At 42.0% G+C, this 16,718-nt stretch overlaps 1 protein-coding gene across 1 annotated transcript in view; it reads left to right on the forward strand.

The window, feature by feature from the left end:
* Nucleotides 1-4,871: 4,871 nt before the first annotated feature.
* LOC137775856 (hibernation-associated plasma protein HP-20-like) overlaps nt 4,872-16,718 on the forward strand; it is a 28,118-nt gene continuing 16,271 nt past the window's right edge. The window contains exons 1-2 of the mRNA XM_068561975.1: nt 4,872-4,936; nt 6,028-6,089. Coding sequence (XP_068418076.1) covers nt 4,872-4,936; nt 6,028-6,089 — 127 coding nt within the window. The remainder of the gene's footprint in view (nt 4,937-6,027; nt 6,090-16,718) is intronic.

Below are 16,718 nucleotides of genomic sequence, written 5' to 3' on the forward strand. Positions count from 1 at the left end.
ACTCATCACTGGGTTTCTCCCACATGCATACGTGCTGCACGTGTTAACAAAATCTGTTTATTTTTCTCCTGTTAATCTGTTTTTTGTCAGTTTAATCTGCAAGGCCTCAGCATGGCCTCCTAGAGAACCTAGGAGAGTAGAGGAAAAGGTTTTTTTTCCTTTCCTACGTGTGATGAATGGGAATAAATGGTATGGAGAAAAAGAGTGTGGAGCAGGAGGGTGGTAATTTAAAATAAAAATGTTGGCAAGGGGTGTTTCCAATGAATAGTTTTTTCTGTTACTTATAGCGGAGGGCATCCTGATGGCTATAGATGTTGCCTAATAATTAGGCTTGGTTTTTGTCTTCGGAGAGCTTGCATTAGGTGGTGAATACAGTTGAGTAACCAGAAGATAATACTATATATGTGACCATAGGAGAATGCACGGACTGTTGAAGAAGTACATAGGCATGTCAGGCAGGCAGCAGGATCAGCCAGACCACAGAATGTCTTCTGTGCTATGATTCCTTGCCTTCTTTAATGCTCCGACCCAAGCTGAGAGGAAACACAAAGTCCTCCACTGTGTTCCCTGACGAGACTGTTTTAAGACAAGATTCTCTTAATGAAACTTTGCAAAGGGTGATTGGATCATAGGGAAATAAACACAGGGGAACAACAAGTCTAGAATCTGTGCTGTCCATGTAGCTATTTAAATCTAAATTGATCAAAATTACGTAAAATAAAAATTCACTTCTTCGATCATACTAGCTGCATGTGCTTAATAGCTACATGTGGCTAGTGGTTACTCTATTGAACAGTGCAGATGTAAAACATTTCTATCATTGCAGAAAGCTTTATTGGATTATGCTGGCTTAGATAATATGACTCAAGCTACCCAAACTCGAATGTGCCTATGAATCACTTGGGGATCTTGTCACAAGCAGATTTGGATTCATTAGGTCTGGAAGTGGTGCCTAATATTCTGCATTCCTAATAAGCTCCTTGGTGGCATCAGTGCTGCTTATTTACCAGCCACTCTTTAGTAACAAGGACTTAGAACTTAGGGCATGTTCTCCAGTGCTTGTAGGAAATAGATGGTGCCCAGGGAGCTTCTACATAACTCCTTCCACACCCATCCTGGATCTTATTTCTTTCTTCAAGGAAGAAGACATATAGCATATTAATCCCATTGTCCCTTACAAGAGATTCACAGCTTATGGACAAGTTCATGGGCTAAAAACTCAGAATGCCTGTGTTAAATTCCTGACATTAGAAGTTACTAGCTGTGTAAACTTGAGCAAGTCACTTAACCTCTCTGTACCTTAGTTTCTATCATCAAAACAGGGAAAAAAACCAATATTTTGTAATGTTGTTTGAAATTTTGTAAGTGCTTTATCAATGTTAGCTACTATATTTATTAATCAAATAGGTTTGATTGCAAAGCATATTTTCTCATATATCTACTCTGTGCTAGGGACTAGGAAATATAGATATGATCAAGATAGCCCCTGACCTTGAAGGGCTCCCAGGTAGAATTGTACATGTCTGGCATTGGTATAGGTCTTTTTGGGAATGAGATGTTATGTAGTTTGTTTGATAAATAAAAAAGATGTCTCATGATGTTAGATGGAACATTTCTATGAGAATCTATGCTGCTCCTTTACCTTGATGCTCAGTATTTCTGCTGACATTATAGGGCAACCCTGCTTACAGCTTAACTAGTTATATAGGGTACCTTTATATGCAACTGGAATATATGTCACCAGGTCTGCACAGAGTCATATCCAAGGAAAGGCAGGCCAGTAACTAACATTAGTAACAGCAAATTTATGTTTTTACTGGCTTCTCTTTTTTATTTATTTATTTATTTTTGGCTGCACTGGGTCTTTGTTGCCGCGTGCAGGCTTTCTCTAGTTGTGGCGAGCGGGTTCGTTGCGGTGCACGGGCTTCTCATTGCAGTGGCTTCTCTTGTTGCAGAGCACAGGCTCTAGGCACACGAGCTTCAGTAGTTGTGGCACGTGGACTTAGTTGCTCTGTGGCATGTGGGATCTTCCCGGACCAGGGATTGAACCCATGTCCCCTGCATTGGCAGGCGGATTCTTAACCACTGCGCCACCAGGGAAGTCCCGTACTGGCTTCTCTTAAAGACTGTTCCAGAGGATGCAATTTGCAGCTCAAAGCAGTGCTTCTTAAAATCTTTTTTCCCTATTCCTTCAATTCCCTTTCTCATTCTCATCTTCCTATCAAATCTTTACCTGAAATAAACCTTGTGATTCTTTCCTGCCTCTTCTCCCAATTACCCACTTGTGCAGTAGGCCAAAACCTTGCCTGTCTCATCTGCCCATTCCCTTAATGCATAAACTGTTTCCTATGACTTCCTCTTCCTCCAGTCTTGATGTTCACAGGCCCCACTGCCTTCCAGAAAGCTCATGCTCCTGGCCTGCTCCACATCTTGCCACCTTTTGGGAGAGGAAGTGTAATTCTAGCTCTCACCACTTTGGGGTGGAATCTGTCCAGTTCTCAGATTACAAAAGAGAGTTCAGAAACTGACTCTGAAAGCAAAAATTCTTCCTTCTTAAAGAGAAGCTTGGAGGGTGTGGTAGACAGAATTCTAAGATGTCCCATAGGATCCCCGCCTCCTGGGGTACATGCCCTGAATAACGCCTGGGACTGTAAGCGTGCTGGATTTTACTCCTGTGATCAGGTTTTGTTACATGCATACTGACTTTAACAAAGGGAGATCATTCCAGGGGAGCTTGACCTAATCAAGTGAACACTTTAAAAGCTCAGGGTTTTTACAAATATGACATGGGCATAGCTATGGACTGATTTATTTATTGGTCAGGGAATAGAATGTAGCATCCAAAAGTACGTCCTAGTATATATGGTAATTTAATATTTGACTAAAGTTGTGATTTTACCAAATGAAAAAGGCTGAGTAATTTAATACATGGTGCTGACACTACTAGCTATCCAAATGCAAGAACAAAATTGGATCTTGCTCTTAAATCATTAAAAGAAACCTTCTAGACATATTACACACATAAGTTTGGTAATAATCATTGTCTTATAGTATAATCTAAGAGACTATGAGTACAATCTCAGGCAGGGGAGATCTTAACCAAGATTGGAAACCCAGAAGTTATTAAAAACATGTAAATATATTTGAGCCTTTAAAATTAAAATCTCATGGCAATAAAACCAAAGATAAGTTGAAAAAAAAGTGGTCACATAATGATACTTCAGTGATTAATATCTACAATAAAAAAATGAACTCTAAAAAGTAGACAAAAAAGATAAATAACCCAAAAGGAAAATGAGTAAAAGATATGAATAGGCAATTTAAATAAGTGCAAATAACCAAGAAACATGTGAAAATAATAAATTTCACTTTTCTCCAAACAGACTGGAAAAAAATTTTAAACCCTCATCTTTTTTTTTTTTTTTTTGATGGCCAGAAGTTTGTCACCAGTATATCAACAAGTTTTGAAGATGAATAAAATTTAACAATTATCAATAATAACAAATTTTAACCAATGAAATAGGGGGAAAATAGGATAGGCCTTTTTTTTTTATAATATCTTTATTGGAGTATAATTGCTTTACAATGTTGTGTTAGTTTCTGCTGTATAACAAAGTGGCTCAGCTATACATACACATATATCCCCATATCTCCTCCCTCTTGCATCTCCCTCCCATCCTCCCTATCCCACCCCTCTAGGTGGTCACAAAGCACCGAGCTGGTATCCCTGTGCGATGCAGCTGCTTCCCACTAGCTATCTATTTTACATTTGGTAGTGTATATATGTCCATGCCACTCTCTGACTTCGTCCCAGCTTACCCTTCCCCCTCCCCGTGTCCTCAAGTCCATTCTCTGCGTTTGCGTCCTGTCCTGTTCCTCGGTTCATCAGAACCTTTTTTTTTTTTTAGATTCCATATATATGTGTTAGCATATGGTATTTGCTTTTCTCTTTCTGACTTACTTCACTCTGTATGACAGACTCTATGTCCATCCACCTCACTACAAATAACTCAATTAAAACCCTCATCTTTAATTGTTAGTTTGCATGTGGGGAGAAACATCCTCTCAAATGTTGCTGATGGTATTAGGAATTGCTTTAACTTTTTTAGAAACAAATCATTGAATACCTATTAAAATTAATGTATATATAATTTACAATTTTCAAATTGTAATCTATATAAATGTATAATATGCATTTGTTTATATTTATAATGTGCATTATTTTAAAAAAATAAACCACATGGCAAAGCAAACAAACCAAAACAGACCAAAGCAGAGGGTTTTCTCTTGTTGGTCACTAGGAAGAAGCGAGAGAGGTGTGGTCCTGCTGACCTGGAAGAAGCAAGATGTTGTGAACCATCTATGGGGGCCACGTGGCAAGGAATGTGGGTGACCTCGAGGACCTAAGAGAAACCTTTGATAAGGAAATGGGGACCTCAGTCCCACACCACAGGAACTGATTTTGACCAACAACTTCAGTGAGCTTGGAAGTTGATTCTTTCCCCAGAACATCCCAAAAAGGAACAAAGCCTGGCTGACACCTTGATGTCAGCCTTGTGAGACCTTGAGAAGAGACCCCAGCCATGCTGTGGCCGGACATCTGACCTAGAGAATTGTGAGCTAGTAAGTGGGTGCTGTCTTAAACCTCTAAGTTTGCAGTAAATGGTTACCTGCAACTAATATAGAAAACTAACACAGAGGGAAAGGGAGGACAGATAAGATATGAAAGCTCATAGATGAATCATTTTTGTTGCGGTTCTAGATAAAAAGATTACTGGTCACACAGTGCAAAGGCTAAAGGCTGAATGGAGCACTGATGGAAAGTGCTGACGGAGGCCACTCGAGGGACCTGTGGCCTGGGACAGTGGGAAATGGACTACGTGCTGGTGATGGATGGTAGAGTTGGGCAGCTGGAGAGAAAAGGGAAAGCCTTCAGGTAAGAGGATTGATCTAAGGAAAAGTGTGTGGGCAGGAATATGCAAAATGTGAAGGTGTCTTGCAGGAGGAGTAAGGAGGCTGCTGGGGACCCTGCCTGGCTTCCCCCTTCCTTTTCTTCAGCCATTTCCCTGCACTTTCACACCTCCAGGAATTTACACATGCCCCTTCCTCTGTCTGTAATGCCCTTTGCCTTTTCCTCACTTGTCTTTCAAGACCCAGCCCAAAACTCTTCCCCTGCCCACCCCCTAACTTCCCAGTCTCAGTAGGGTTAATCCCAAACCCAAGGTTTTATAGCTCAATAATGGAAGCTGGGAATCCAACAGCCTTACTTGTTCAACTATTCCACATTCACTGAAGAAAGGGAAGAAACTCTTTGCTAGGTCAATAATCAACCTCAAAATTTAATCCTTCTTTTACCTAATTCTCATTTCCAGATGGTGGGTTTTCTTAAAGCAGGGCACACCGTAACCAGGCCAGGCTGGCAGCCCTAATTCAGTAGGAGCCCTTGGCTGTGAGTTTCTAAAGCAGCTGGAGCTGTGAGGTACTGCCTGAGGCCCCCAGTGAGAATTCCAGGGCCCCAGGCTCTTCCCACAGGATCCTTGATCATGTTCTCATTTCCTCCTCCAGAAACATGCGGCTAAAATAAACCCAGAGGCTGAGGCAGGGGTGAGTCAGCTCTTAGAGTGGAGCGATCGCTGCATGACTGCTCCTTGTAAGAAACATCCCCCTTGAGTCTGAGTTGTTTATGCCAAGAGCTGCAAGCCTGAAAAATGAGTTCCCCTAAGATAGGTTGGCAGTAGGCTCCTCTTCCTGGAGATGGCATGGTGCTTCATAGCCTGGAGACTTTCTGTGCCAGTGTAAAAGGAGAGGCACACATCCCTCTGAGCAAGGGAAGCCTGGTGACAAAGGAAGAGGTGCTTGGGCTGGAAGCCAGGTGACATGAGGTTTAGTCCCAGCTTAACTGCTTACCAAGTATGTCAGGTCAGGTAACACCCTCCACCACTGTGGGTCTCCTTTTTCTCAGTTGCAAAATAAACATGTAAGCCCAGATGATTTTCAAGTTTTCCTCTGGCTTTGGCATTCTTTCAGTTTATCTGAGCAACTCCCCAAGTGCCAGGTCTCCAAGATCATTCTCAGGTCCCAGCTGGCAGGTGTGGGATGTTAAAGATGGAGAAAGAAATTCTGAGGTGGCCCTCAGCAGCCTTTGCTCCACTGAGACAGGCTCCATTGGGACCCACTGATCTGGCACCTCCACTGTGCCAGGCATCTGGGAAACAGCTGGGGATACAGAGGAGAAAGAGACAAGGGTCCCTTCAAGGACTCATTGTCTACCACATGAGGGTGTGAAAAGAAGATGTAGACAACAAGAAGATGACCAGCAGCGCAAACTCTTTTGCTAATCCCTGATTGAATGATACACACAAGTATTAATAGCTCAGAATGAGGAATAGACCACAACATTCCACGTGGGCTTCAGTGGGAATTCAGTTCTGTTACTAGATTTTCCCCACCTCAGTCAAAAGATACAATCACCCCAATGTTCATTGCAGCGCTATTTACAATAGCCAGGACATGGAAGCAACCTAAATGTCCATCAACAGATGAATCGGTAAAGAAGATGTGGTACATATATACAATGGAATATAACTCAGTCACTAAAAAGAATGAAATAATGCCATTTGCAGCAACATACATGGACCTGGAGATTATCATACTAAGTGAATTAAGTCAGACAGAGAAAGACAAATATCATATGATATCACTTATATGTGGAATCTAATTTTTTAAAAATGATACAAATGAAATTATTTACAAAACAGAAACAGACAGATATAGAAAACAAACTTATGGTTACCAAAGGGGAAATGGCGGTGGTGGGGGAGGGATAAATCAGGAGCTTGGGATGAACATACACGAACTACTATATATAAGACAGTTGACCAACAAGGAACCCTACTCAATATTCTGTGATAACCACTATGAGAAAAGAATCTAAAAAAGAATGAATATATGTATATGTATAACTGAATCACTTTGCTGTACACCTGAAACTAACACAGCATTGTAAATCAGCTATACGCCAGTAAAATTATTTTTAAAAGTTTTACTGAGAAAGAGGTCAGTATGAAATGACCAGAGAGGTTCAAAATTCATTTTCTTCAAATGATTTAACATTTAAACATCCACACAGTTTTCTCCAGACAGCAAGAATAATTCAGGATTGGTTACCATACTGGAGTCTCCCCATAACTGAAAGACAAATAATTCACACACAATGATGGGGGCCACTCAACTGAGAAACCACTTCTAATACCAAGAGTAAGATACTGAATAATTCCTAAAGTGAAAATTCTATTTCTGTTGTGCTCATCTTCTCATATATTTACCATAGTCAGCATTTCCAAAATGTCTTTCAACCATTTAAAAAATATTTATGACATTGCATTTTAAACCACATTTAAAGCAAATGTTAAAATTTAGTTACATATTTTAATATTCTCAAGTACCATGAGGCTTCATTTAGTTTTATGATTTTCTCCTTAATAAGATTTTTTGCCTTCAGGCTTTTGTTTTGAAGATTTAAAAACAAAATAAGTAAAAATTAAGATATCACACATATAGAAGTTGAATAAAACATATACATACAGAAGACTGAAGAAAATATATATAATAAATTATATAATATTAAAATTATCATAAAGCAAATACTATATAACCACCAATCAGATTATGTGGTCCTATAGATTCTTCTCTTTTTCCATCTAAGCTTATCTAAATTGCACATTTGTCATTTGTAACCACAGTCGGTGCTCAGTAGGTACTCATCCTAATTGTGATTCAGTGATTCATTCAACAAACATCCACTGAGTTTGTATCCTGTGCCAGCTCTGTATCAAGCACTGGAGAAAGGAAGATGGCTGGGACATGATGCCCCATCCCAGGACCAAGGGGGAGTCAGACGTTAAACAGACGAAGCTGAAATTGATTACCATCCATGCCAAAGGAGAGCTCTGCCCAGTGGTTCAGGGACACAGAGGAAGGAGGGATTCATCTGAAGAAGGGAGCGATTCATCTGAAGAAGGGAGCATTGTCCAATCAGCATGGTGGGAAGAAAGTGGGTTGTTCCACCACAGGAACCTGATTAGTCAGTTATTGGATTCATCAAACATTATTCACCACCTGAGCCCCTCCTAAGTGTCAGGCACAGTGTTTTGCCATTTCACGTGAATTATCTCAGGTACTCTCCACCACAAAATGTGTGTGACTATTCCCATTTTATCAGTGAGAGAGTTGATGCTCAGAGGAGTGGATAACTTGTCCAAGACCACACGATAACTGTCAACTTCCCAGCGTCCACTCCACAACATCTGCAGGGGCAGGGCTTGATGAGTGGAGCTATCCTTGGAAATAGGATGCCCATTTCCAGTTGGAGAACCCAGGCTTAAGCCAATCAGTGCAGAGCATTCTGCTGGCTACAGGATTAGTTCAGAAATGAGCATCAATTTTAATCAAAAAGGTGCAAGGGAAAATTTTCTGTGGCTTCTGCAAATATTGTCTTCACTCTTTAGAGAAAGCCTCAGCAGGAGATAATCTCATCCTCTGACATTTCCATGTATGGATTTGGGGTCTGGGGATGCTGCAGCGAGACAATCTCATCCTCTGACATTTCCGTGTATGGATTTGGGGTCTGGGGACGCTGCAGCCACCTGACTATCAGCCTGAGGTGACACTTGTGCAGGGGGTGGGCCAGACCAGGGGAATCGGAGACCACTGGATTAAGTCAATCCTGAAGCTTCCAGTTCTGTGGGCCAATGGATGTCCTTATTGTTCCTATCAGTCTGTGTAAGGATTTCTGCACAGCCAGCAAGGCAGGGAGCTGGGCTCTAAGTCCAAGTCCAAATCGGGACAACTCCCCAGTCCACTCTTTCCTACAGTGCCTGGCTGCAGACATGGCTCTTCTGCTCAAGTTGTTTACCATCTGGCAGGAGGCTTTTGGCATTCTGCTGTAGTGGCAGGTTTGATCCTCAGTCACAATGCCAAAGGGATGGTGGTTTGAGTCATTGTTTATCTGTTGTTCTAATTCTTTCATAATAAATATGCATTGCTTAGATAATAAAAACAACAAAGGGGAAAATTCCATGTGAGGCAGAGATAAACAAAAAAGCTCTGCTAAGAAAAGAAGGCTTATATAAAGGTAAAGCTGTATGATGTATGTTTGGCATGTTTTTAAAAAAAAGCTGAACAGGATCAGGCCAAAGACAGGGGCAAGGCATCCAGCCTTTCATCACACACTAGACACCAGTTCCCTTTGAGACCGGATTATTAATTAGGAGGAGCTGGCTGTAGCTATTATCAAACTTCCCTGATTTCCCCCCACAACAGAGGACCTTACATAGAAATGCCCTAATCATGACAGCTTCTGAGGGCCTGGGTCCAGCTAAGAGAGGTCCTAGAACTTTAATAAGAGGTCCTACAAATTCATGTAATTCTCAAGACAGAGAAAGCCAGAGGAAATCTGCCGTACCTTGGAAAGCTGGCTTAACACTGTGTTTTTATGTGGATTTGTTCACCTCCCTGCTTCACAGTGAGGTCTTAGGGACATAGAAGCTCTCTCTCTTTGACAAAGGGAGACCCTAACAATCAGGGGTAGTGAGGTTGTACCATAGAGACAGAGAGTGATAGAGGGATGTTGAAACCACAGAGAGGACAGCCTTCTGAGGAGGTAGAGGGCCCTGCCTAGTTGCCAGTCAGCACCAGCTGCACAGAGGGGAGGAGTCATTTTGGGAAAAGGAAAACTCTGAGTTAAGGTTTACCAGGAAGCAGATGGAATTTGTCTGTTGTGTGGTGCTAGTACAGGCTGCTTTAAGGCCCTCATTAGCTTTAGGCTTTCTCATTTTGGCTCTTCACTCAGACAAGTTAAAATGCCCCCTACATCTCATGATAAATGGAATTTACACATGATAAATTGTAAAAATTATAAGTTGTAAAAAAGTTATAAAAGTTGATATGATGCATTTTGTAGACACTCTAAATGAAACACCTATTAATTTTACTGCTTTCATATTTCAGGGCCAACGAGTCTGTATTTGAGATCTCAGAGATTTCCCTAGGCCCTTGGAAAGCTTGTAGGTCTTAGATACTGTTATCACGGAGCTTAATTGCTGAAACAGCCTTAGTGGATGAGAAGGACAGAGTTGTCCATCTGCTGGGCTGTAGGCAAGGAGCAGATGCTTTGACCTCTGTTTTTCTCGGTGCCTGGCAAATAGCAGGGAATTCAGTGACAGGGAGCTGATTGATGCTCGGGAAGGAGAGGAGGCTGAACTCAGATCAGGGTTGGTCTTTCAGGCAATCAGGTGGGTGTTTAGGCCAAAAGCTGCAGGCAAGAGGGGGGCCGTTCTACGCAGGAGTCTCGTGCATTTTTCTTAATTTCATTTTTCTAAGTATAGGGCAGTGACTACAAAGATAACTATAAAAAAATATCTCTATGCGTCAGGCACTGTGTGAGTCCCTGTTACATACAATGGTTTCAATGAAGTCACAAACAACCCTGTGCAGTAGGTAGTACTTTTTTTTTTTTAATTATTTTTATTTATTTTTGGCTGTGTTGGGTCTTCGTTTCTGTGCGAGGGCCTTCTCTAGTTGCGGCATCTTCATCGCAGTGCGCGGGACTCTCTCTGTTGTGGCCTCTCTTTTTGCAGAGCACAGGCTCCAGACACGCAGGCTCAGTAGTTGTGGCTCACGGGCCTAATTGCTCCGCAGCATGTGGGATCTTCCCAGACCAGGGCTCGAACCCGTGTCCCCTGCATTGGCAGGCAGATTGTCAACCACTGTGCCACCAGGGAAGCCCCCAGTAGGTAGTACTTTTATTATATTTTACAAATGGTGAAACTGAAGCTGGGTAGATAAAAGGACGTGGAGAAAGTGACACAGCAGAGCAGGAACTCAAAGACTTTTGTCAGACACGAAGAACCAACCCTTCCCTAGTGAGTTTTCAAGTGAGTAGGTGAGTGCTGGGTGGAGAAGGGCTAAGGAAGAGTTGCTGAGAACTCTTTGGAGCCCATTTCTGAAAACCTGGTTTCTTGGGATACCTGTCTCCTTGGCAGATTTCCTTTCTGTTCCCCTGCAAGTGCCCTGCTGAGCCTCCGGCTCTGTAGACCTGACCTCAGCTACCTCTTAGTTGCTAAGGACAGATCGTCTTGCTGGGCTTTGCCAAGGGCATTAATAAAACAGTTCCTGTGATTATAGCCACACAAAGGTAGGCAAAGAAATTACTCTGATTCAAAAAACAGAAAACCACTCTCCAGATGGAGCCCAGTGACTGACCTTCCTACCCCCAAGGGCATAGGCTAAGATTCCTTTTCTCCCCATTCATTGGATTAATTTCAGCCTCATAGACAATCCCAACCCCCAAGCCACGTTTACCTGCTGTTGTTTTTAACCTCAAACAACACCATAGCAACAAAGCTCAGAGGAAAGATCACAGTGTCTGAAGTCAGACAGACGTGTTCATAACCCAACTCGTCCTCTTGCTAGAACTCGGATTTTGAGCAGGTCGCTTGAGGTCGGCTTGCTCATCTGTGGAGGGTTGGAAAGGAATTAAATGGTGCAATAGAAACCTTATAAATGTATTAAATTACCTGGGAATTCATATGCTTTTGAAGGAAGTGTGAGGCAGTGAAGCAAGAGAGATACCTTTATTTTCTCCCAGGGAATTAAGTGGAGGACAAGGAACAATTTTCAGGCTAAGGGAACAAACAGTGCAAGGCCCAGGGACAAATGAAGTCAGATAGAGCTGGACTGCCAATAAACTACAGGGAAGGGATTGAGGGGAAGTAACTTAAGGCTGGAAACTTCAGGCAAATCCAGATAGTTCAAAGCCCTATAAGGACTTAGCACATGATCATAAAAGAAATGAGGTATCACTGAAGGGTTTAAGCAAAGAAGTACCATGACTTATGTTTTTATAACTTCATTTTGCCCGGGTAAAGAAAAGATTGCAGAGGGTCAAGGCTAGAGGCAGGCAGCCCAGTTGAGAGGCTGGTAACCCAGTCCAGGGGATAGAGTGGCAGCCTTGATGGGGAGATGGAGGTGGGTATAGAGAAAAGTGGACAATTGTGCCACGTGCTCATTCTGTGGCTTTGGGTAACCTCACTAAGCCTCAGCTTTTCTTCAGTTGTTTATGGAAGATAATAACAGTATCCTCGTCCCAGAGTTGCTAGGGGATTAAATGAGATCATGCATGCAGAGTACGGAGTACGGTGACTGCCACACCCCGAGTGCTGGCAGGATGGAAGCGATTGTTATTGTCGCTGGTGGTGGTAGCAGGGGTCCTAGAAACATTACGGGATGCTCTCAGGGAATGCTACGGTTACAAACGAAACAAACACATGGGCAGCGGGTACCAGAAAAAGCCCTTTTCAAAAATGAAATCCTGGTTAAAAGGTACAGAGGGTCCTGGTGAGGAAGGAAGTAGAGAGGGGAGGAGGCCTGTTGTCTAAAGAGGTCAGTGTGCCTGCTTTGTGAGCTCTCCTGAGAATTAGGACACAAAGAGAACGTGTCCCAAAGGTGGCAGGTGGGGTGAGTGGGCTGCAACCCCTTTGAAGAGGGTCGGGAAAGAAAGCTTAAAAAACCTCCAGGTTGGTGAAAAGGCTATTTTTTTTAGTTCGGTACGAGAAGCCCACAAAAGATGTATATACTGTAACCTGAGTGTTCCTTGCCTCCTCCCTCCCTGCCAGGAAAATTAATCATTGAGTCAGGAGCATGGAAGCTGAAGCTGGCTGGAGGAAATAAAAAAATAAAAATCCAAGAGAGAAGGAAAGTTGGTGAGAGAGTGTCTTGCTCTGTTAAATACATTCAAGTCACATGGCTCAGACAAATGGCATGTGAAGATTCATTTCAAAATGGGAATGTTTTTATTGTTTTGTGGGTTTTAAAGGAATGTATGCTCATTATAAACCTCTCAGACTGTTGAGAAGGACTATTTTGAGCACTAACTTTGTGGCAGGAACTTGGCATTGAGCTTCATATGAATTTATGCCGTTTAATTATCACCCCACACTTATTGTGTAGGTAGTATTATTTAACCATTTTACAGCTGATGAATTTGAGGCCAAAGAGGATAAGTGACTTGACCGGAGTCACACAACTATTTCTATGACTTGCTAGTTTGGGAGAGTTATTTAACCTCCCTACACCTTTTTTTTTTTTTTACTCCCAGTTGTTTAGTGGGGATAATAACATAGTGTGCACTCAGACACGAGCTGTACTCTGATTCAAAACCTGATTCTCCATCTTACTAATATATGTCTTTGGGAAAATCACATAACCATGTGCCTCAGTGCCTCTTCCTTAAAATGGGGGTGTTGGGCTTCCCTGGTGGCGCAGTGGTTGAGAATCCGCCTGCCAATGCAGGGGACACGGGTTCGAGCCCTGGTCTGGGAAGATCCCACATGCCGCAGAGCGACTGGGCCTGTGAGCCACAACTACTGAGCCTGCGTGTCTGGAGCCTGTGCTCCGCAACAGGAGAGGCCGCGATAGTGAGAGGCCCGCGCACCGCGATGAAGAGTGGCCCCCGCTTGCCACAACTAGAGAAAGCCCTCGCAGAGAAGCGAAGACCCAACACAGCCAAAAATAAATAAATTAATTAATAAAAAAAAAAAATGGGGGTGTTAATAGTACCTCAGATTATATATCTCAGTCAGTAGAACATGGAACTCTTCATCCCAGGGTCATGAGTTCAAACCCACATACCTTCTTTCTGTTTCTAAAGGAGCAGTGACTACCATCTACCTATCTACCTGCCTATCTATCTGCCTGTCTATCCCTATCTTCCAAATCCTGTGAAAACTCCTCACATTAGCCAACTAGTTGTCAGGGACTCTGGGAGATATAGTTTGCATTCAGTTTCTTGGCCTCTATGACACAGAGAAGCACATAGAAGGGAGAAAAGGCAGCGAGTTGCCAACAGATGGTCTGGTGCAGATCTTCAGAGTAAGAGATGTTGGACAAAGGACACATACAGCACCCTTGGTCGTAGATATTGTACGTAGTTTTCTCAGGTTACCCCTATTATTTTTTAACATGTAAGAGTTCACCAGGAGCTTAATTTGTTTAAATAGCTTTAGGGATCTTGGAGGTATGGAGACAATTCCTGGGGATACGGGAGAATGTTTCCATTTTCAAACAGAGGAGGAAAATGGAAGTCATGAAATATAGTTGATGAGCTTGGTGGAAATTCTGGGAGAGTTTCTAGATAAGAATACCAAGAAGATGGCACGTGAAGACTTGGACGATAAAACAGTGGTTACAAAGAAGTATCGGAGGTTTACTAAGAACAAGCCATACTCACCTTCTTTGTTGGTTTGTTTATACATGAATTATTGGGAGGATGACTACAGACATGGGCATGTGGATTTTAGTGTGGCGTTTTCCAAAATCTCATTATGTCTTTGTGAACAAATGACCAAATATTGACGGCATTACTGCTGAGTGGTATCAAATCTGAATGGCTGTGTCCTGAGATTGCTGACTAATGGATTAATGACAACCTGGAACAAAGGTCTTTGTCGAGGAGTTCTGGCTTTGGTCTTGTCCAGTTCCACATTTTTATCAATGTTTCATATGAGAGCACTGATGGTCCTCTAATCAAATCTGAGGATGCACCAAGGCTGAGAGGAAGAACAAATGGGTTGCATAATAGAATCAGGATTCAGAAAACTATCAATAGCCTGGCATGAAGGGAAGAAAAGAGGCAAGTTGAATTGTGCTAGAAATAAATCTAAAACATTGCCTGTAAACCTTCAAACGCTATAGTGAGGGTAAGTGGGAGGGATGGCTTAATAGCAGGCTCTGAAAAAAAGGCTAAGGTCTTGCCTTTATGGTAAACAACGTTAGACTGTTGGAACATACTGAATTGTCAAAATCATAAAATGACACTTTGGATTGCATTTGTAGAATATTTTTGGATAGAATAATGCCAGGCACGTAGTATACGCTCAGCAGATACTGTTTAAAATAATGCATGATTTAATGTTTTTTCTGGAACACTGTGTTGAGTTATGCATGCATTCACTCAGCAAATATTTTTTGAGAACTAGAGCCAGGCTCTGGTTAGGTGTTGGGTACACATCAGTGAACAAAATCTCTGAAGAGAACTGAAACATTTGTTGAGCATCCAATATGTACCAGATACTCTGTGAGGTTGTAAAGATGAATATAGTTCCTGCCTTCAAATTCTTTTTAAAGATACGAACATATAATCACAACCCAGAAATGTTACATGCCATTATAGCTTTAGAAAGAGGAGTGGTTCTGAGAAGTGTACAATTAACTCACTGTAAGAGGTGTCTGGGAAAGAGTTGCAGTAGATGGGACATATGTGAGGTTTTTTTGGTGTGTGATGAATAGATATTTGCTCATTCTTGGTCCCATCTTTATGAATGTGTCCAGAATAAGACAACTAGAATTGTGGGTAAACCTCAAACCTGCAACATATAAGGTAATAGAGGAGGAATTTGGATTTTCTTTAAAACCTGGAGATGAAAAATCCTAGGAATAGGGCCGGATTAATGGACATGCAATATGTGAGATGTTGTTATATAAAATGAATAGTGGTCTTGTACTGTGTGGACACAAAAGATGCCTTTAGGATACAGCTGGAACAGACTTGGGTTCACACAAGGAAAATCTTTCTGATGGTAGTTTATCAGTGGAAGGATGTATTTGCAAAGTAGGGGATTCCTTCTCTTTGAGGCATTCAAGTAGAAGCTGGAGAGGACCCTTCAACATATGAAGAAGATTGACTCATTGATTTGTGCTTTGGACTGAATGGCCTCTGAGGTCTGGTTTAGCCCTGAAATTCTATTTTATAAACTTCCATACACGGCGTTTAACAATTTGTATCACACATTGCTATTTTGCATTATGTGTGAAAATCATTGCTCCTTAAGTCAATTTTGGACTTCCTGAGAGCCCGAGAAAAGATCTGGATGGTGTATTAGAGAGAACATGGATTTGAAATTTGTTACAATACCAATAGGCTGTGTTCGTTTTGGCCAAGCTTTCTGTCTTCTCTACAACTCAACTTCCACACCTACAAAATGAATGGAATAAAATGTATACTATTGTGTTGCTGCGAGGATAAGTTATAGTGTGTGGGTAAAGCATCGTGAACAAAGTAACACGCAAAATGGATGTACATATAACGGTAGTTATATTTATTCCATATATATATATATATATATATATATATTGTGATCCCTTTGGAGCCTGGCATTAAGGAATACATGGATCAATTCTGTCTCCAAAGATACCTGTTGGGTGAAGGCCAAATGCTAATTGAAATATTGGGACCCAGCAAGTCAGAGAATCAGTGGTCACTGATTCTTTCCCCAAGGAGAGGAGGATTTTGCTCTGTCCTTTTGTAGCTCTCTCTGCTCCTTCTTTACATTATTCTTTCTCTCTCTGGCTCTCCAGTGTTCTTCACTTTAGGTCCGGAAGCTGCATGTGGGTAGATTGGTGGATTCTGAGCACCCTCTAGGGACAATAGAGGGATTTGTTCCACTTGAGAGAAGATAGATTTTTCTCATCATTCAGTTGCTGGTGCAGGTGAAATGTGCCAGGAACAAGTGAGATGTGGGCGGAGGGAACAAGCGATGGAGGATCCAGCTTTTCTTAACCCACTCCTCCCTATCAATGCACTTTTCTGGCTGCTTATGTATCCAACCCCCAGCGAGATCTGAAGACAAAGAGCCACACAGGATTCAGAAAAAAAAAAATCC

Source organism: Eschrichtius robustus, chromosome 13 (assembly GCF_028021215.1).
Source record: "Eschrichtius robustus isolate mEscRob2 chromosome 13, mEscRob2.pri, whole genome shotgun sequence".
In the NCBI taxonomy this organism is placed as follows: Eukaryota; Metazoa; Chordata; class Mammalia; order Artiodactyla; family Eschrichtiidae; genus Eschrichtius; species Eschrichtius robustus.